Genomic DNA, 20,476 nt, shown 5'->3' on the forward strand with positions numbered 1-20,476 from the left:
GTTAAATCTCTGCCCCTCTCATCAGATTCCTTTCTCTGGGCCTTAAATATAATTCACACTCAGTGTGAATGGCAGACCATCTCTCTGCCAGTATATTTGCATATTTTAAGAGAATGTTTGTTAGTCCAAGATGAGTGTCTTAAGTTGGGTTAGTACTGAGGTACTTCCTGGGTAGATGAGCTGAATCCTTTCTGGAAGCTGGTGGGTAGAAACCTGTGTTTTCAAAGCCAGAGGCCCTAAGCTGGTCTTGCCCCACTTGACACCCAGGAACGCTTCAGGGTGTGTCCATGTCCCCGTGTTTTCAGAGCGGGGCCACTCCCAGTGACTGGTTTGAGCAGTTAAGACTGCTTTGTGTGAGCCTGGGCTGAGGACCACCTGCATTTTTGCTCACGTCTTCTTAACCAGGGTATATAGAACTGTGTGTTAATCTGGTTTCCTAGTTTAAATTAAAAATTGAGGTTAAAAATTATTAAGAGAGGGGAGTAGACTAGTTGGGAAATAAAGGCTTTTAGAGGCAGGCAGACTGATAGTTGAAGAGGGGAGAAAGGTAGATTTAAAAAAAAATGGTTTACAACCTGTGAATCTACTAAAAGTCACTGAATTATACTTTTAAAAGGATATGTGAATTATATCTCATAGAAAAAGATGAAGCACGGTACTCCCAGCACTCCTCACACGGTGAGTACGTTTGTTTTGCTGGCCAAGTGATTTAAGATTGATATTCAGAGCAATGACCTAATAATAAGAGTTTACATCTCTGCTAGTTGACTGGTTTTAGTGCGGAGCCTAAAGGTATCCATTAGAAGTATCTACAGTGGAAGGTTTTTTTACTTAAGAAAGAATAACTTCAGTAATGTGGGATGACTTGCTCCTTAATGATAAACGTTGACCATGTTAACTGCCCGTATGGCTTACAGTTTAAACAGCCTGTGAACTAAATCATAAAAGATAAATAAACTAGGAGATCACGAGGGAGAGAGACCTGGAAGGCACGTGAGGCCACAAATTAAGTATCGAATCTGATTTAAGTTGATTTAAGATGGGGAAAAGTTGAACCCAGCATAGGTTAATTTATACCTCGAATTTCAGGTTCTACTCTGCCCATTTCCTTCTTTTTTCTTTTTTTTAAACATCTTTATTGGAGTATAATTGCTTCACAATGGTATGTTAGTTTCTGCTGTATAACAATGTGAATCAGCTATACATATACATATATCCCCATATCCCCTCCCTCTTGCATCTCCCTCCCCCCTGCCCATTTTTTTCTTAATTTTAACTTTTAATTTATTGCTGGGTCCTCCTACCAGATGCGCAGTGTCTTCCTCATAATAACTGTTTGTGATAGTTTTTATCCACTTGTATTTCTAAAGGATTGTTCTCTACCATTCCTTGTGGCTGTGTAACTTCTGGCCTGGTGCAGTCCTGGTTTGGGCTGCTTGTGGCGCAGCCCTTAATCACGCCCTCTTTTACTGTCAAAATGTCCCAGTTTGGAAGATAAGTGATACGGTCATCCTATGAATAGGAACTGTTGAGGAAACTGGCTGACTCCCTTTAATTAAGCAGAATAGAGAGAAAAATCTCAAGCAGGAGACTTTTGAGGTGCCCTGATATTGAGCTCATAACAGTGTTAATTCTTGGAGCGTCCCAGGCTGTTTCTGAGCTTCAATAGAGGGGAGTTTCAGAGAACAACTTTTCCTATGAACCTGTGCTAGTTTCCACCAAATTGTTTCAAACCCTCTGCTATTCTGTGGGTCAATTCATAACGATTTAAAAAAACAATACAATGTCTCATCATTCATGGGAATGATTCAGCACTGGTTCATTTCCCTTGGGACTTGCAAAGTTCAATTTAGAAGTTTTTCCCAGTGGAATTCTGAAAGCTTTGTACTGTGTGAAATTTGGGGATTTCGGATTACAGATTTTAAAACCTGTAGTCTTGGCGCTCTTGACATTCTTAGTTTCAAACTTTGCTTATCTTTGTTGTTTGGGAGACTGTAATGATGTCCTATGATGTGCCGAAATACATTGGACCAGGTATCCACAGGGGATTGGTTCCAGGACCTCTGCAGATACCAAAATCCTCGGATGCTCAAGTCCCTTATGTAAACGGTGTAGTATTTGTATATAACCTACACACATCCTCCAGTATACTTTAAATTATCTGTATAGATTACTTATAATACCTAATACAATGTAAATGCCATGTGAATAGTTGTAAATATGGTGTAAATACTAAATGTAAATAGTTACCAGCTTGTGGCATATTCAAGTTTTGTTTTTTTTGAACTTCCTGGAATTTTTTTTTTTCCTCAAATATTTTCGATTCGAGGTTGGTTGAATGCGGATTTGGAACCTGTGGATACAGAGGGAAAATGGAGTGGAATCTTAGAAATTTTTAAGAAATTGTAGTACTTTGCCTAAAACCAAAAATAATTGTAATGACACTGCTCAATTCCAGGTGATTCTTTTAACAACACTATTTTTTTTTTTTTTTAACAACACTATTCATTTAGTTATTTTATCATGTGCTTTAGGCAGTAACCTGGGCAGGTGTTCAGTTTGAAAGAATGGCTTCTGGCCTTTGCTGTTGAGAATTGGGAGAACTGTTTCCTTGTTGGGGTGGTTCACTGGGAGAAGGCATTTGAGGGTCTTCCCAGGGCTGGGATCTTGGTCCCTCCACTTCCAGCTGTGTGGGTTGGATAGCCCTTGGTCTTGGCTCTCCCTGTGACCTTGGGCAAGTCACTTGAAAATCTTTGCTTTCCCTTTCTGGGAAGATGATCCAGGCTGCTTTTGAGCCGAGCTTTAGATTAAAGAGAGAAAATGTGAGAGCCTTAGGCCGAAAGGTCCTGGAGCAGTGTTGTTATCTGAGTCATCCCGTCCACAACCCCACACTCCCTTCCCAAAGCGGGTTTTATGGAGGAGGAGCACTACTGCTGAGTCTATTCCATAACTCTTCTCTCAGTTGTGCTAATTCCCAGGCCACCCTGGGAGAATTTGGATAAGAAAGGAAGGCTGACAGGCCAGGTTCTGTCTTAAGCCCATTCTTCAGCATTACCTTAATTTAAACCTGAGAGCTTTATTTGTGGTTGAAGAAAGTGAATCTCAGAGAGGTTTAGTAACCTGCCCAAGGTCACACAGCCAGTGCAATGGGGACCAAAATTTGAAGCCAATTCCTAGATCTGTGTGACTTCACGGCTGCCAGGCTAAAAAAGACTGCATATTAAGTCACCTGTGGCATTTGAATGGTGTTTAGATTGTGACATTGAAACAAAGGTACACTTCCCCTCTTTTGGTGTATTTGTGCAGAAAAGGCAGACTACTTAACACTTTATTTTGTTTTGTGTTCTTGGTGGCCCATTTTACTCTATTTTCAAAACAAACCTGTGGCTAAGGTCCTAAGATGTTAGGTGTGACCCACTCAAGCCTTTCCTAGGGGAACTGCCCCACCCTAGTCGTTCATCTTCTTGAGAGGGGGGGCAAGATTCACCTCTCCCCTTTGGTGTCAGTCTTCAAAGACTGTGGGGACCCAGAACGCCTCACCTCTCAGACTGGTTATATGAAAATGAGAGGCTATCTGGGGGCTGGGTTGATCTAAACTGCTCTATAGGTGTGTTGGGGGCTCTGGCAAGAAGCTGATCTGGTTTGGAAGCCGGGAACTGGACCTGCCAGTTTATCTGGTTTTCCTTTGGAATGTGCTCTTGTTGGCCTGCAGGCAAAGTAAGTTAGCCCCCTCTACCACCCTGAAGGCCTGGATATGGAAATGCCTTCATGTTGGGGGTAGGGTTTTTAGGTAGATGACCTTTGGGAGTACTTGGGAACAAGGGAGATGGGGTGAATTTCTCCCCTCCCCACCCAGGTGACCAGCTGGAAAATATGTTTTAGGCAGTGATGTGTGATGGACAGTGGCAGGGGCAGAAGGGAAAAGAGAGTTAACTGCTTTCTTCAGAGCCCTTATTAATCAGGTCTCTGAAATAGACAGCAGGGACTTTGAAATGGGATTGCTAATGGGGTTGCTACCCATCTTTGATGTCATGGTTGGTCTTTAGTGGAAGGTTGTGGGATAGTTGATACTGTCTTACTCTTGTTCACCTAATTCTGCTGACTCTGGGCCAAAAGGGGTTGGGGCACTGATGGCCAGTTTCTAGGACTTGTGCTCCTGTCTTCCCCTCCTTCCCTGTCCTGGTTTGCCCCCTTCTTAAGAGTTTTCATATATTTCCCAGTGCCTTTTGGGTACCTCTGCTGTTGGCCATTTTGGTGTTGCCCTAACGTTGTGTAGATCTCTCTCGTGCTATGTATATTAAGCAAATATAAAAGCATGGCTTTGAACTCAGACCCAGGTTCCAGTCCCAGTTCTGCTTATTGGCTGAGAGGTCTTGGGGAAAATTATTTAATCTCTCTGGGCCTCTGTCTCCTTATCTGAAAAATGAAAATAAAAAGGATAAGTAAAATATGATGGAATATGGCGAATGGCCCACAGTGAGCTTCTCCATTGGTTGCCCCAACCCATTCTGAAGTCTCCTGCTTCCTCTGTCCTCCGGTTCTCTGTCCAAGATCCTGAGGGTTTTGTCCTAACCAGAATGGACCAGTCTGACAGGAGCTCATTTATTTGCTTTTCCATCTTCCTCCTTTGGGCTTAGTTTTAAGCTTTTTTCCAGCTTCCCTTCTTGCTGGATTTCCTGCTCTGTTGTTTTTCTCTCTTCAGACAATTTCCCTTTTGCTTTCATATTTTCACACACACACAGCCACACAGACACACAAACGTGCTGTCCACTTTTTTCACCCTTTCTCCTCTGCTTTTATCACTTTGAGATCTTAAAGAGACTGCCCCTTCAGTTTCCTAGGTTTCACCAAAAATGGTCATCAGCAAAGCACCACTTCTTGATTCTGCTGTCTTTCACATTTGGAGAGCATCGGATCTCTTGACTTAGGGAGTTACCGGCACTTCCGGTAACTATTTTGAAAAGACATAGCTCATCCTGATTCTCATTACATTTTTGAATTTGTGGAATTACATACATTTCTTCCACTTACCTGTTTGACCTTGGGCAACCTCTTTATTTTTTTTGAACCCCAGTTTCTCACCTGTAAAATGGACATAGTAGTGCCTTTCTCATGGGTTATAGTGAGGGTTAGCACGATGCCTGGCAGAGTGTCTCATTAATGTTATTTGCCGATTATAATTACGGCTGTGATTACATCACCCAGTAGCCATGACTTAGAGTGCCAAGTATCTCTTCTCTTAGCATCTTTCTGTCTTTTTGAAGGAGGGGGACAGGAGCAGTGCCTTATTTTTATTTATTTTAGATTTTCAAAATTTTTATTATGAAAAGTTCAGTATAGTAGAGGGCAGTGAACGTCCCTGGACCATCATGACTTAGCAACAATCATCACCCCGTGGCCATTCTTGTTTCTTCTAAATCCCTGGTTCCTTTTCCACTAGATTATTTTGAAACAATCACAGATGTCATACCATTTTATCTGTAAAGGTTTAGTATGTATTTTAAAAATATAACTCTTTTTAAAAAACACCAACTAATATCATCACGCCAATATTTTAATAATAATTCCTTAATGTAAAATATCTAGTGGCTCTTTAGTTTTCCTTGATTGTCTCATCAGTGTTTTCCCATAGTTGGTTTGTTTAAATCAGGGTCCAAACAAGATCAAAGGTTATCTTTGGTTGTTCTGTTTCTTAAAGCTCTTTGAAGTTCTCTTCCCTCCTTTATTCCCCCTTGCGGGTGATGTGTTTATAAAAGCCTGTTTCTCTTGTCCAGTTTCGCTCATTCTGGATTCTGCAGTTGCATTCTCTTAGTGCTGTTTATCATGCGCCACTATCCTCTGTATCTCCTATAAATTGGAATTTAGACCTAGAAGCTTGGTCTGTTTGAGGTTTAATGTTTTTTGTTTTTTAAGGCAGGAATATTTCATAACTAGCAAGCCACCAGGAGGCACGTGATGTCCAGTTGTCTCTTTCTTTGTGTGTTAGCCACCGATTTATGATCTCTGCCTGTATCTGTTGTTTCATATGGGCTTCGTAAACTGGTCATATTCCAGTCCTCTCATTCCTACTTCATTTATTAGCCAAAATACTCTTACAGAAACTTTCTGTCATCAATTGTTTGGTTAACCTGGCATATAGTTGTACAGAAAAGGCAGGTATGTGGTTTCTTTTGTTTGTTTGAATATCATTATGCAATCGTGGATTTAAAATTGTTTTTGATTCCGTGTAGTTTCCTCTTCTTATTGATGCTCAAATTGTACAATCTTTGGGCAGTGGGAGTTTTGGCTCCTGTGTCCTTTTGATGTGACCCTTAGTGATAGCAGCTTCCTTGCTATCCTGTGTCTTGTTTTGTATTCTTGGATTTAGAATGAACCATTTCTGCAGAGCTTGGTTTCTTTTAGTGGGAAATGCTATTTCAGAGCTACAACTTGGGTAGGGTCTCTGTCACACACCCCTCGCCCCCCTCAGAAATGGATCCCACCTATCATGTCAACTTTTTGGTCCATGATAAAAACTTTCCTTGCACACTTGTCTCATGTTTGGCCCCTTTGGCTCTCCTGCCATGTCCACTCTTGTGCTTGTCATCATGTCCTCTTCTCCCTTACGAAAAAGGCCAAACTGAAGAATTCCCCCAGGACAGTTCATGGCTTGACTCTCATCTTGAAGGCCAAAGCTCACATTAATTTAGGCTTCACAGAAGACTTTAATCATTGCTTTCAGTCCTGTCTCCCTGATGGTTTGTTCTGCGCCTTGTTTAAATAACCAGAAGGTGAGAGATTCCTTATCTTATTACCACTCTGAACCATTCAGACTGCAAGCTATATTTTGATGATATTGTTGGGGTCAATTTACACACATGTGTTTGAATGAATACTGGTTTTGTAAATTAAGTTTTGTACCTTTCTCTTCTAAAGTGTTTAAAATAGAATATATTTAATCTCTCACTCATTTAAAGAATTTATCACTAATACATTATTTTTATAAGCTAAAAAATTTTAAGGCTCTGTAGTTTTAGGCAGCTTTATGCACTGGAGTCCTAGATGGAACACAGCTATTCTGCTGTTGTGGGAATACAATAGTAAGCCTTTAAGTCTAAAATGAGTGTTTTTTGTTTAATGAGTCTCCTATTAGACTTATTTTTAGTAATTTCTGTCTTTGCTTTTTGGAAATTGTTTGATGCCCATGTTGGTGCATCACAGAATATGCACTTAGGCCAAAAGAAAATCTCATTTTAAATACATCTACAGTGCTCTCTTCAGAGGTTCCATTCAGGCCTGGAGTTTCAGTTTCAGTAATACTTTTTTGTTTTGTTGGTGAAACAAAGCCGTATGCGTTCACAGTCCAGCCAACACAGCCTCACAACAGAATGAGTGAGTAGTACTGAAATTATCATCATTCATGACATCCTTGAGAAATTAACCAGCATCCTGTCCTGTGAAACTTTGTGTACTCATTTAATATCCGCACCACACCCCTTCCCACCGCCCCCCCCCCCTTTTTTTTTTTAAAGGCAGCAAGCTTCATTTAATGGTTCCTCTGTGTTAAGGAAAAGTACAGTAGAGTAGGGGTTTATTCCCTTCCCCTTCCTCCAGGGGCACAGAGAGAGGGTGAGGAGCCCTATAATTTACAGGCAGGCCTCTGTGCCCCGAGGTTAAACTCGTTTCACAACGGGAATTTTCTTTATGGTCCTGTGGCTCCCTAACACTGGGGAGGCAAGTGGTAAAAGCTACCAAAGAAAAGCTGGACTGGAGCCACTGACGTCATGTCAGTAAATCTGTTGGAGGAGCGCAGCTGGGCAGCGCCTGCCAGGCAGCCCTTGCACTTTGGCCTTGCCTGGTCAACTGGTCTTACTGCTTCTTCCATCCCCCGTGCCCCCCCTTCCCTACCCCCCCCCCCCCCGCCATTTTTGTCTTCTTTTCCCCCTTCCCTCTGTGTGACTGGACTGGTGTTGAAACCTGTAAATGGTTTGAAAGCCACCCCTGAAACTGGTCCTGTTCTTAATGCCCCTAGGGGGAGGGGCAGGGAAAACCCAAGGATTGGTGGGCCAGGGAGGCTTGAAAACTTTTCGCTAGTGGGCTTTCTTGATGATGAATGAATCTATGGGGCCGTCACGGAGTGCAGCTAGAGGTGCCAGCTTCTGACTCTACTTTTAGAGAGTTTTGCTTTTCAGGACTGATGTGCCTCTGTGTGTGTGTGTGTGTGTGTGTGTGTGTGTGTGTGTGTGTGTGTGTGTGTGTGTGTGTGTGTGTGTGTGTGTGTGTGTGGAGGGGGGAAAGAGAAGACTGGTCAGAGGATGGGTGGAAATACTGAACTGCAGTCTTCCTGTAGAGGATGATTTAAGAGAGTGAGTTCCACCATGAGTCCTTTATTACCCATTACTCATTGGTCAGCTAACCCTGAACTCTCCCTGGTTTGCAACTGTAGCAGTTAAATTTAGAGCTACATGCTGCTTTCCATCTTGGGTATTTAGAGTCACAACCCCAGATGCGCCTGAATTAAAATATTGCTGTGCTAAATCTATTTTTACATCTAGGGGAATGATATCTAAAAATAAACCTCATCCCACCTGTTATTCACTTTTGGGAAGTTTGGATGCTATCAAGTCACAGCCCACAGATTAGGCTTTTGATCATGGCTTCAAATGTGGTGTCCACATTCTGCCTTTCCTGCCCTTGGTGTGATGTTTTCATCGTTTCATTAACCATTGTCCTCCTGTTTATTTTGCTGTGAATAGTCATTTGCAAATAAGAGTGAAGCATAGGTTCAGATTGGTTTTCAAGTTCCTGAGTCTTAGGGTCAGAAACGTATTAAAAGCAGTATCTTATCCATGAATCATTAGATGAGTCAGTTCCTGAAACCACTACAAGCCTCATAGTTCTTGGCTACAAGCAAAAGCAGGAAATCCAGGCTTCAATAACTTCCTTTCCCAGTCCTGGCTATAGTCGCATTGGTGGTTAGGTTCTGCTGCCTGCCTTTGTAAGTGGTAGAAAGATGTATGTCTGAGGAACAAAGACACTCAAGTCAATTTACTGAAACTGTTTATAATTTGTGGTCTTGCTCTGAATGTCAGGCTGCATTGGCATACCCTGCCCTGCGCAACTCAGCCAGGAAAGGCAGCTGGCTGGGTCCGCTGAGGTGCCCCCAGAAATGCACAGGAAATGTTTCAGGGAGCTTTAGTTAAGCGTCCAGTGAATCCTAAAACTTGAGGGCATGCAAGCAGACATTAGGGGCAGAAAGCTCTGGAGTCCATATGCATAGCTGAAGTATCAACTTCTTTTGTTTTGCTCGCCTAGTCGGGAGACAGAGGAGGGAGAGAGAGAAAGAAAGGGAAGGAGGGAGGGAGGGAGGGATGGAGGGAGGGAGAGGAAAACACACGAGTGCCAGCCCGCCCGAGCTCTGGCCTGGCTCTCTTGCTCTTGCTTTTTCTTGCAGTTTACTTCCTTATGTACAGGGTCTTTTTTTTTTTAATTCCTTTTGCAGTGTTTCAGGCCAGTCTTACTGACTTCAAAATCAATTTGATAACTCTTTTATTAAATATTGTAAAGAGTGAGGGAGAAACGTGAAATGCTGCCTCCCAAAGTCATGGGTCTCCACACCCTGTATGTATTTATTCTCTTTTATGAGCAGCACCCCCCTTGTTTGCCTTCATAAGTGGGGGCAGACTCAGGCTGGTGTCTCTCTGCTGCTTTACGGTTTGCTGGTGAGTTTATGAACTTTTTCCATCTTAAAAAAAATTAAAATTGAGTGTGATACGTTTTCAGTTATTAACTCTAATGTTCTTCTCCGATGCTAATTGGTGTTGGCCAGCTGGGGGATTTGAGAAAGTGGGACTGAAACTAGACTTTTTTCCACTAGGTTTACATGGAGTCATTGGAAGTTCTGATAGGAGTCTAAAAATAGAGTGGGTAGACAAACCCTGTGAAAAAGATGAGGAAACAGAAGAGAAAAATGAACCGATGAGCAGTCACATATTGATGCCGTCTTTTAAATTGAGCTTGTTTCCAATTCATAGTTAGCGATGGCTCAGAAAGGTCAAATTCTATTTCAGCCTTTGTAAAGGATAAAGTAAAAGCAAATGAAAAAGTTTGCCTGCCTTCTTAATGAAGCCTGGCTGATTCAGGGCACAGCCAGGCTGGTGGGTGCCACTTTGTTCTTACTTGTCGTTTGTATTTTGTGTTTGGGTAACTCTCTATTCAACTTCAGTCTGAGCTGAGAGGTTCTGATGAGTTTTTGAGAAAATTGGACTCATCTTCATTTCAGAGGTTGGACTGAGAGTCATAATATCTGACTTTGGTTTTCCAGATTTCAGGCTTGTCCAAAAAAACCCGTTAGTCCTAGGTGAGTTTGTTAGGAAATCACTGAAAATATATTCCCCTTATTAATGTGTGAAGAGTAACTGTCTAAACTTGGAAGAGATTTTTTCTTATGTTGTAAGAGATACAAACCCAATTATTTTTATTTGTCCTGCATTGATCTGAGAGTTAATTTCTTTTTAATGTAGCTTTCAGGCTGGGAGTGCAGATTGAATCTTGAATTGCTTACCCTCTCTGGACCAAGTTGTTCAGGCTCAGGGATTGATTCATTAATTAAAATCAATGTAAATGGATTTGTAAGCCTCCTGTAACAGATTATCTTATTAGCAACCACACAGAGCAGCCCATGATCTGGGAGGAATGTGATGGTTGCCCTAGGTGAAGTAGACCCCCCACTGATGGACTCTTTGGGTCTACTTTATGAAAACCCCAGACGCTTTTGTAAGGAAGGAAGGAGCCTTGCTTAACCTTTACACTGAACAGATTCTTCCTATGGAGAATTATTTTCAGTATGCCTGCCCCAGAGGGCTTTAGTTCTGTGTGTGTATTTCTCTACCATGACTGTGTCTCTCCCCTACCTCTGCATTCGTGATTCAAGGACATTTTTGTGTACTGGCTGGGTTCTGCCTGTTTCCAGGCAAGATTCCTGCCAAGAACCCTCCTGTAAAGAGGAAAGGAGGAACCAGAAATAAATTCCTATTTGATAACAACAAAGTGCTTTTTTTCTCCGACCCAAGCAGCCAACAGGCAAACTACAAAGAAGACATTTATCTGTTATTTGAGGATCTGGCTGTACAGCTGTGCTTCCTTGGAGTGATGATAAGAAGACAAGATGGTACCTTTGGAAACCTTGTGGCTTTAAAAAAGGTCAGAGTTCATTAAGCTGTTGTCATTTATATTGTCATTTTTTATAATTGTGCCAGTCAGGTAGATATCCTCTATAGTTAGACCAACTTACCCACCTTCTCTCTGATGTTTGGATCAAAGGGGGCCGTCTGATCCAAGCTGAGTTGAGCTCTCTCTCCTGAATCTTTTGGGATTGAGACAGCAATCCTAGTGGGTCTTCGATGCTCACCCTACAGTTCAGGGAGAAGCTAACTGGGGAGCAGATGTTTGACCCATGGGTACACAGAAGCATAGAATTAAAACTGCTTTGCAGAGAGAAGAGAACAAAGCTGTTGTGCAGAGGAGGACATGAGAGACCTTGGGAATAGTCTCATTTCCGGATGGTTTTCCATTTCCTGGTTTCCATTTCCCATGAGGGCTGGCTGCAGTTCCTGATTCGGGGTCATCTGATAGACCCCTTGGCCTTATAATGAACCCACGTTCCCCTACCCTTTTTTTTTTTTTTTTCTTAGGTTAGTGGGAGTGGGTTTCTGTTAATTGAAACCAAATGGTCTCTGGCCGACTAGTTTGCTGGGAAATAAGCCCTGTGTGGTGTTCTGGAGAGGCCCTACTCAGTGTGATAGCACACAGCTTCTGCTTGGTCTGCAAGGCGGGGCTGCTGTCCTGGACCCAGTTCTCCAGTATGGATTCTGTCTGAGGGAACTAACCAGGTAGTAACAATAGGGTGACCCTCCTAACCTGTGTTTCAGACTGGAACATTTCCAGGCCTTATGTAGGCCTTTCTGCTGCCTGGTTTGCCATGTGGTTTAGGTTGTGCGGTGGCTTGGTTCAAATGTGGCAGGTGAGGAATTTCCCAGTCATACCCTGGGGCACTGAGGAGTTCTGGTTGGCTGAGCACCTGGAAGGAGGCAGGCCAGGTGTGTCATTAGACCTGGGTGTCCTGCCTAGTGGCACCACCCTTCACTTCCTCCCCTGCCATCTCTGATCAGTGTGGAAAAGCATGCGCTCAGTGGCCTTTGGCAAATGCTTCCTGATGATAAATCCAGTGTGTATATTCTGCACGTGCTTCAAGCTTCCTCTGTCAGGGAACCTTCCAGGTTCATTTTATTAGCAAATGGATTAAATAGCAAACGCCTCTCTTGAGGAGACCTATAAGATGTGTGTGTGCCCCTGGGGATGGTGTCAGAAACAAAAGGCCTGCTTCATCTGCAGTTCCCCAGATTGGAGGGCAGTGGGGGTGGCAGTATAAATGAGCAGGGAGGAAGATTTAGGTGACACTTAACATTTAGAAATAAGAAAGTAGAAGTTGTTAAAGAGGATAGAATTTGTTTTGGAAAACCCTTACCGTGTACATTAGGAGACATATGCAGTATTTGTTGGCATCTTTTACAGACTGGAAGCCATTTTTAGTTTAGGCTTGATATAACACGTTCTACCTGCGGGTTTGTTTTTTTTTTTAACTGAGAAAGTTTGGAAACTTTTCCTCCCTTTTTTTTTTGATTGACGTATAATTGATGTATAATATTATATAAGAAAGTGATTCACAGTTTTTAAAGGTTATACTCCATCTATAGTTATTATAAAATATTGGCTATATTCCCCATGTTGTACAATATATCCTTGTAGCTTATTTTATACATAATAGTTTGTACCTCTTAATCCCCTACCCCTATACTGCCCTTGCCCCCTTCCCTCTCCCCACTGGTAACCACTAGTTTGTTCTCTATGTCTGTGAGTCTTTCTTTTCTGTTACATTCACTAGTTTGTTGTATTTTTTAGATTTCACATATAAGTGAGATCATACAGTATTTGTCTTTCTCTGACTTATTTCACTTAGCGTAATGCCCTTCAAGTCCATCCATGTTGTTGCAAATGGCAAAATTTCATTTTTTTTTTTTTATGGCTGAGTAGTAGTATTCCATTGTGCACACATACCACATCTTCTTTATCCATTCATCTGTTGATGGATACTTAGGTTGCTTCCATGTCTTGGCAATTGCAAATAATGCTGTTATGAACATTGGGGTGCATGTATCTTTTCCAATTAGTGTTTTTCGGTTGTATGCCCAGGAGTGGAATTGCTGGGTCATATGGTAGTTCTGTTTTTAGTATTTATGTTCTGCCTGTTTTGTTTGTATATTTAGAAAGCGGAAACCTGGAGAGTTTTTTTTTTTCTTTAAATTGAGAAGGGATTGGAAAGGGGGACAATGTAGAAATTTGTTGGGACATGGACATGAGGGGTTCAGATTTAGACAAGTGTGTTCCCAATGTCACATCCAGTAAAAACATCTAATGTTTACATGATGTTTTACAATTTACACAGTTCTTTTAATAGATTCACTTATTTAAACCCTCACAACTTGGTTTGTATAAGTAAGGAAATACAGTCCAGGAGATTAGGAGGCTAACCCAGGATCACACAGCCAATAAGTGGTTAAACAGCGAGTGGGTAAACCATCACTGGGATGCCACTTAACCATGCTTGTGGGCCTCCTTTGCTCTGCTTCTGTACTTCTGTCAGCCTTTGTTGTGAGAGGAGAATATGTTAGGACAAGGCTGCAGGAAGGTGATGTGTGGGTAGGGGAGGGAGGTCTGGGGGTGGGAAAGAAGTGGTTTTAAACTACCAGTTCAAACATGTCTCTCTGTAGTATTCAGAGCACAGAAAAGAGCAGGAAGGGACTCAGACGATCTTGTCCACTGGATTTAAAACCAGGCTGAATATCTTTGTCACCTGGAGAGTTAAAAAAAAAAAAAAAAATACTGACTCCTCCTGTTCACCTTGGATCTTCTAAATCAGAATGTCCAATGGTGAAGTTTGGACCAAGGTTCTGAAACCTTCCCAAGTGATTCTTACGAGGTATCTTGAGCCCCCCTCAGTTCTGGCCCCACGTCTCTTTAATTAGAAAAGTTCTGTAAAATTTAGCTACTTGGTATTCCCGGGAGCCTGTTAGAGATGCAGACTCTGAGACCCCCCACTCCAGGCCTGCCAAATTAGAATCTTGACTTTAACAAGATTCCAGGTGAAGAGTATGCACATTAAAATTTGAGAAGCACTGCTAATGTCCCAGCGAAACGTCAGGGGCCTGTGGGGTAGGGTAATTGCACATATTCTTTCTCAGTTTGTCATTTGCCTTTTCACTTTCCCTGTTACATAACTTTCCATGAAGAAATTAATTTTACATCAAATTTATCAACTCTTCCTTTATGGTTTCTAGGTTTTTCATTTGCATGCAAAGGACTATCTTACCCTGAAATTATTGGAAAAATGTCTTCCACATAAAAAAAAAAGAAGTCATAATATACTTTACATAGTTGAATATGTCTAGATTTTGTTTGGTATGGTAGAAAGAGTGAGGTAGAGATCCAAACCTTTTAACTTAATGCTTGTCTTGTCCTAACACAATTCATTGACTCTTTTCTCTATAGATTGGTAAACTAAATTCACATGTGCTCCATTATCTACCTGGAGCTTTAATTACCATAGCTCTGTGAGGGGTTTTGCTGTATAATTCAGCTACTCACTTTTCATCACTTTCTTCTTTAAGATTTTTTTCCTGGCTTTCTTCACAGGTGTGTTTATCTGTCTGTTTACACTTTTAGACGCATTTTTGTCTAGTCAAAAAATTTTTCAGAAACTATTTTTAGTGGGGTTAAGTTTATAGATTAGTTTAGCCTCATTCTATTTTTAAACATATTTTTGTCTTTTCTAAATTATATATACTAGTTATTCAGAAAATTTTTTTGGTAACAGTCACACCAACCTTTGTAACAGGTGTTTTGCAAGTTTTAAGAATGTATCTTCTGTAGGGTTTGTCTTCATAGAAACTCTCTCTAACTAACCATCTTATCTGGTGGGTGCCCATCCCGTCTCTTCCCCAGCCCAGCTGCCTGTTATCCTGAATCATGTTCCTTTCCCTCAATAAAATTCATTTGTTGATGCTCTGACTGCTAGATTGTAAGCCCCACAAGGGAAGGTTCCATGTCTGTTTTAGTTTCCAGTGGAATTGCGCAGTGCTTAGAAAATTCCTGGCAGTTGGTGCTCAATGAATATTTGTTAAATGAGTTGGAATGAGTGAAATCCCAGTAACCAGAGCTTCTGGCCCTCTAGTTGAAGATTAGCTTCATGTGGGATTGTGTGGACTTGGATTCCAGTTAGAATTCAGCCCCTAGTTTGAGAAATTATTCAAATGGATTAAAGTGAATATATGGTTTTTGAGGGAAGCAGTAGTTATCTACCAATTGAATCAAGGACTGGCCTGGAGTGTTTTAATCTATGAAAGCTGACGAAGTGGCAGAAAGTCACAGTGAAGCGTGGAGATTGATGATGATCGATAGCTAGTGCAGGTCTCGTCCCCGGCCAGTCCTTTGGTAAATAATGCTCCCGGTCACATCCCACCACTTTGGGTTTAGCAGCGTCTCTCTGATAGATCATTCTGGTTAGGTTAATTTTTTTTTTTCTTTAACTAGGGAAAATAAAATATTGCTGCAAAGAACTTTGGACCTTTTTTCTATTACTAAAAGTCCCTTACTGAAATTCATATCATCTATTTATTAAACCCTTTCATTTTGGGTATAGATACCCAACTTGTGAGCACCTTATGGGCAGGAACAGAATCTTAATTCATTTTTTTTTTTTTTAAACAAATTTATTTTATTTATTTATTTTTGGCTGTGTTAGGTCTTCATTGCTGTGCATGGGCTTTGTCTAGTCACAGCGAGCGGGGCTACGCTTTGTTGCGGTGCGCGGGCTTCTCATTGCGGTAGCTTCCCTTGTTGCGGAGCACGGGCTCTAGGTGTGCGGGCTCAGTAGTTTGTGGCACACGGGCTCAGTAGTTGTGGCGCATGGGCTTAGTTGCTCCGCGGCATGTGGGATCTTCCCAGACCAGGGCTCGAACCCGTGTCCCCTGCATTGGCAGGTGGATTCTTAACCACTGTGCCACCAGGGAAGCCCCTTCATTCATTTTTATAACTCTTAACATCCAGGTGCTTGACAAAACTCAAGTAGTGAGAGAGAAATCAAAACTGTAAACGTACCATGTGTTTTAAAATGGTTGGAAAAGTGACGTTTTATGTGCAGTGTGCAGTGGAAATAACTTTTGCATATGTTCTAGTTTCTGCTGGCTTTCTTAAAAGCCACACGGATCTTTAGACTTTCCCTCCTATAATGGAAGAATTTCTAGAAATTGTGTTTCTTGACTCATTTATTTTTCCCTCACTCTGAAACGAGAAGTGTGGGGTATTTTGATGGAGTTGGTCAGACATTTAAAACACTGCGGCTTTGGCTCTGTAGTTTGTGATTTCAGGTCTATATTTGGAATAAATTGAAACTCCAGTGCTATTGGAGGCTTTTAACACATTTGGTGCCAAGGGGCTTGGTTTTGCAGATTATAAGTAGTTCAGTTGATTGTTTCTTCAATAAAAATTATTTTGAAAACAATCACAGTAACTCCACCGCATGATTCTGTGGTCATCTCCTTGAGCGCCATTCGAGATACCTTGAGAAAGTCTGTCTCTGACACTTGCCTGCCTTGTGGTTCAGCTTTTGAGCGAAAAACCATGGCACTTCCCCACTGATGACCCTGTCCCACCCGCTTTGAATTTGTTTGCTTCTTCGTGTGGACAGTGTACACTGTTTGAAGAGTGTATGTAAGCCCGCTGTGTTTTCTTTAATAAAACTGCATTTATCCTTGTGTAGACAGATTGTGTTCTTTGAGTCTAAATTCTTAGAGAACTCTGGGAACTGTTTACTTAGATCTTTTTTTCTTTCTTTAAATAAAGCACTTCCTCTAGTTTATCAACTTTAAAACTGTTAAAAGTCAGCCGAAAAAGTTGGTTGAAGGGAGAAGGCCCTATTCTGGAGTGGTTTGAATTTGGTAACTGTATTTTGGAGTGATAAGGGTTTTTACTTCTCCACAACCTGTATCAAACAAATCAAAACTGTAAAATGAAACACAGGCTAAGGTCACAAACCTAAATTAGGCCTTTCCTTTGACCTCGGAAGTCAGGTTTTTTGAAAACCAAACAGGGAGGCTTGAAGACGTGAGGTGCTGCTATATTAAAAGACTTTTGAGTAAGGGGCAAAGTTGAGTATTTGGAGCAGGTTGTGCCTGTGGGTTCTCACTGCTTTTGGATTCCAAAAGGTGGGGTGACATTTCAGTTCATTATATGCTAGGGTCTGTGTTGGGTGGTGGGGACTCAGAGAAGGATGAGAACTCTCGGCTAGTTCAGGGAACTTCAAGGAACTCCAGGGTAGTGGGAGGGAGAGAGTTGTGTTAAGGACACCGTCCCAGTCTTCTGTGGTGAAGGATGTGATAGGGAGGTGCAGGGTCTGCTGGAGAAGAGACTCGGGGCCGGGGCTCCTGAGTTCCTCCTGAAGCTCAAATAAAGAGAACTTAGGGTATGCGAGCTGCTGCTCTTTATGGTCTCCTGGACTATGTAGACTACACTCAACATGAAAAAGATGAGTTTCTGTAAGAAATCCTATCCAGAAAGTGACAAGATGATGCAGGAAATGTAAACAAACACTTGGCTTTAGTGGAAGGCAAACTGCTGGGGGGGGGGGGGTTGCCGCCTGCTGCAGCCCTCAGGGGCTGGTTTTCTCGTCCCCATCCCTGGCTGGCTCCGGAACCCTTCTTTTGATCTGCTTACAGACTTTATAACTGGAGAGCTGGAAGAGGTAGAGCCAACTGGGTTTTCTGTGGGCTTCTTTTATCCCCGTTGTGCTCTGGAATGGTGAATTCTGCTGTCAGCACTGGGGGTCTGGCCCTTGAACCTTTGTGTGTTCTACCCTCAGTGCCATGGCAGCCTCAGGTGTCCCTGGTCCTGGGCTGGTACCAGCCTGCAGCTGTGCAGGGCGAGGATGTTGGAATTGACCCTCAGTCTTACTCTCTGGGAACATCATGGACAAGGTTGAGTAGAGTGCCTCTCTTTCCTTGGGCTCGTTCCCAACTAGTCCCTTGTCCCGACTCATGCCTCCCATCTGCACAGTGCGTTATGTCTTAACATCCTGTGGCCAAATCCACTGCCCTATTAGCTCCTCATGACAATGCTGAGAGTAGAAAGGGTAAGGATTGTTGGCTCCGTTTTCGAGATGGAAGATTTGAGGCTCTGAGGACTGCCCCTGGGTGTGTAAGGATTGAAGTCTAGCAAGGAGTCCTCTAAGTCTTTGCCAAGTGCTTTTATGGCTGAGCAGCCCCTCCAGCAGCACTGCTTTTCTCCCAGGCTGCAACCCTCTCCTCCCCTTTCGAGTTCTCTGATCTCTCAGATCGTTCACTTCCTCTCTCCCCCCTCCCCCCGTCCCCCGTCCCAGTAGCTGCTACCATCCTTTCTCTTGTCTGGATTACTCTAGTCGTCTCTGAGATAATATCCCAACTTCAGGGTGTCTCATCTGGTTAATTAAGGCTGCTTCATCGTCACCATCATTATCCAGTGACACTTCTATAGCAGTTTTTATGGGTGGCATTATTCTTATTGCTTTGCAAATTCATTTAGTGTCACAATTCTGTGAAGTAGGTAGTATTATCATCCCCATCTAATAGATGAGGAAGTGGAGGCACACAGAAGTTAAAGACCTTGTCCACAGTTACACACCTAGTAGGTGTCAGAGCTGGCTGGCTCCAGTGGCTCTTAGCCGCTATGCCTGATCCTGGACTCTTGTTTCTCCAAAGCTTCCTCTTCCCTACGTGCTTCATCACCCAGTCAACAAACACATTCTCCTAAGGCCAGGTAGATGAGGCCCCTGCTGTGTGGTTTCAGCGTATGTTTCCAGCCGGATGTCCTACAATGTGTCCTTCCAACATGTTGGATTCTTCTCATGTCCCATACCGGCTGTACTCATGCCATTCCCTCTAGCAGAAAGGCTTTCTGTAGCAGAGAACGAGGGCTGTACCACCCATGATGTGTGTGACAATGTGCTCACCAGGATTTCCATGCCCAGTCCATGCGGTATCACCTGGCACACTGGTTTGTTGTGGGATTGAAGTGATGCATAGCAAGGGCTCAGAAAAGAGGAGCACCTTTTCCAACTGTTTTGTGTTGAAAACCTCCTCCATTTCTCTGCAGCTACCTCCTTTAGGAAGTCTCTTCCTTCTTGACCAGAAGGGACCTTTACTTCCTTTGGCCCATCAACGTCTTAATGGCACTTTCACCATCTACTGGCTTTTATTATTATTATTATTTGCTGCACCATGCAGCATGCGGGATCTTAGGTCCCCAACCAGGGATCACACCCGTGCCCCTTGTAGTGGAAGCGTGGAGTCTTAACCACTGGACCACCAGGAAAGTCCCTTTACTGGCTTTTGTAGGTGTCCTTCCTCCTAAGCTGTAAGCCCTTTCAGGGCTCGGGCTGTGGCTTGCACACCTTTATGGTCTCCGTGGTACTTTGCATATAATAGGCATTCAGAATGTATCTGTGAAGTGAGTGAATTTGGGGCCAGTGGGATTTGGTTACTGCATCCCTTGGAGAGCTGGGTGAGCAGTGCCCAGCGTGGGTTCACCTGCAAGAGCAGCTATCTATTGCATGGGCTCTGGGTTCTGCTCTTTATTAAAAGTCTTCCCTGTTATAGCTGAGATCCTCCCCTCCATTTCAAACCCAGGCTCATGGGATAGTGCAAATTTGCACAGCCATCTTATAAGCAAACTGGCTAAAACCTCAAATCCCCTGGAAGCAGAGTGGCCTTGGGCGTGCTTTTAAAAAACTGCATGGATTTTAGAGCATGGAAAGACTTATGTTAGAGGAACTCGACTCCTGCCAAGTCAGAGACATGTATTATATTTATCTTCTACTATGGCTGAGTCGGCATTGTGGTTGGTTTGTTTTGGGAGCTTCCCTCCATGTACCTAGACCAGAGGAAGATGATGTATGTATGGGCCAAGCCTCCTGCCAAGCACAGGGAGAATGCAGTGTGACCATTCAGTTTGGTATGTGGAATTTGCTGGAGGAGCCACTCTTTCCACTTTACAGATGATTGAAGTGTTTGAGACCAGGCGACCTGAATCATATTAAGCCTGCTGATGAGAAAGTCTTGGTGCTCCCTCCCAGCCTCCTGGCCAGCCACTCCCACCCATTATTCCTCTATTTCAGCCACACTCAACTGTTTCTTCTGCCTCCGTGCCTTCTCTTCTTCCTGCATCTACCTGGGATGTGTTCTTGCTTTTGTTCAGCTCTTGCTTCTCTCTAAAGAGAAGAATGTACATCATTTCACAGAAGCCTTCCCGGTTCCTTCAGGATAATGTAACTAAGCCTTCTTTCCTTTCCCCTAGTCCCCCATACTGTTACTCTGCCTTTGCATTTATCACATTGTCCTCTGTATCTTGG

The 20,476-nt window shown here is 42.8% G+C and overlaps 1 protein-coding gene across 4 annotated transcripts in view; it reads left to right on the top strand.

Annotated features, from left to right (window-relative positions):
* Positions 1–20,476, top strand: part of TEAD1 (TEA domain transcription factor 1) — a 264,283-nt gene that overhangs the window by 10,697 nt on the left and 233,110 nt on the right. The window contains exon 1 of one of the 4 annotated variants that reach the window (XM_068554719.1): positions 11,052–11,181. The exons of the other annotated variants lie outside the window; for them this stretch is intronic. Within the exon in view, the coding sequence (XP_068410820.1) occupies positions 11,131–11,181 (51 nt within the window). The 5' untranslated portion in view covers positions 11,052–11,130. Of the gene's footprint in view, positions 1–11,051; positions 11,182–20,476 lie in introns of those variants that run through there. 4 annotated transcript variants of the gene reach the window in all.

Source organism: Eschrichtius robustus, chromosome 11 (assembly GCF_028021215.1).
Source record: "Eschrichtius robustus isolate mEscRob2 chromosome 11, mEscRob2.pri, whole genome shotgun sequence".
In the NCBI taxonomy this organism is placed as follows: domain Eukaryota; kingdom Metazoa; phylum Chordata; class Mammalia; order Artiodactyla; family Eschrichtiidae; genus Eschrichtius; species Eschrichtius robustus.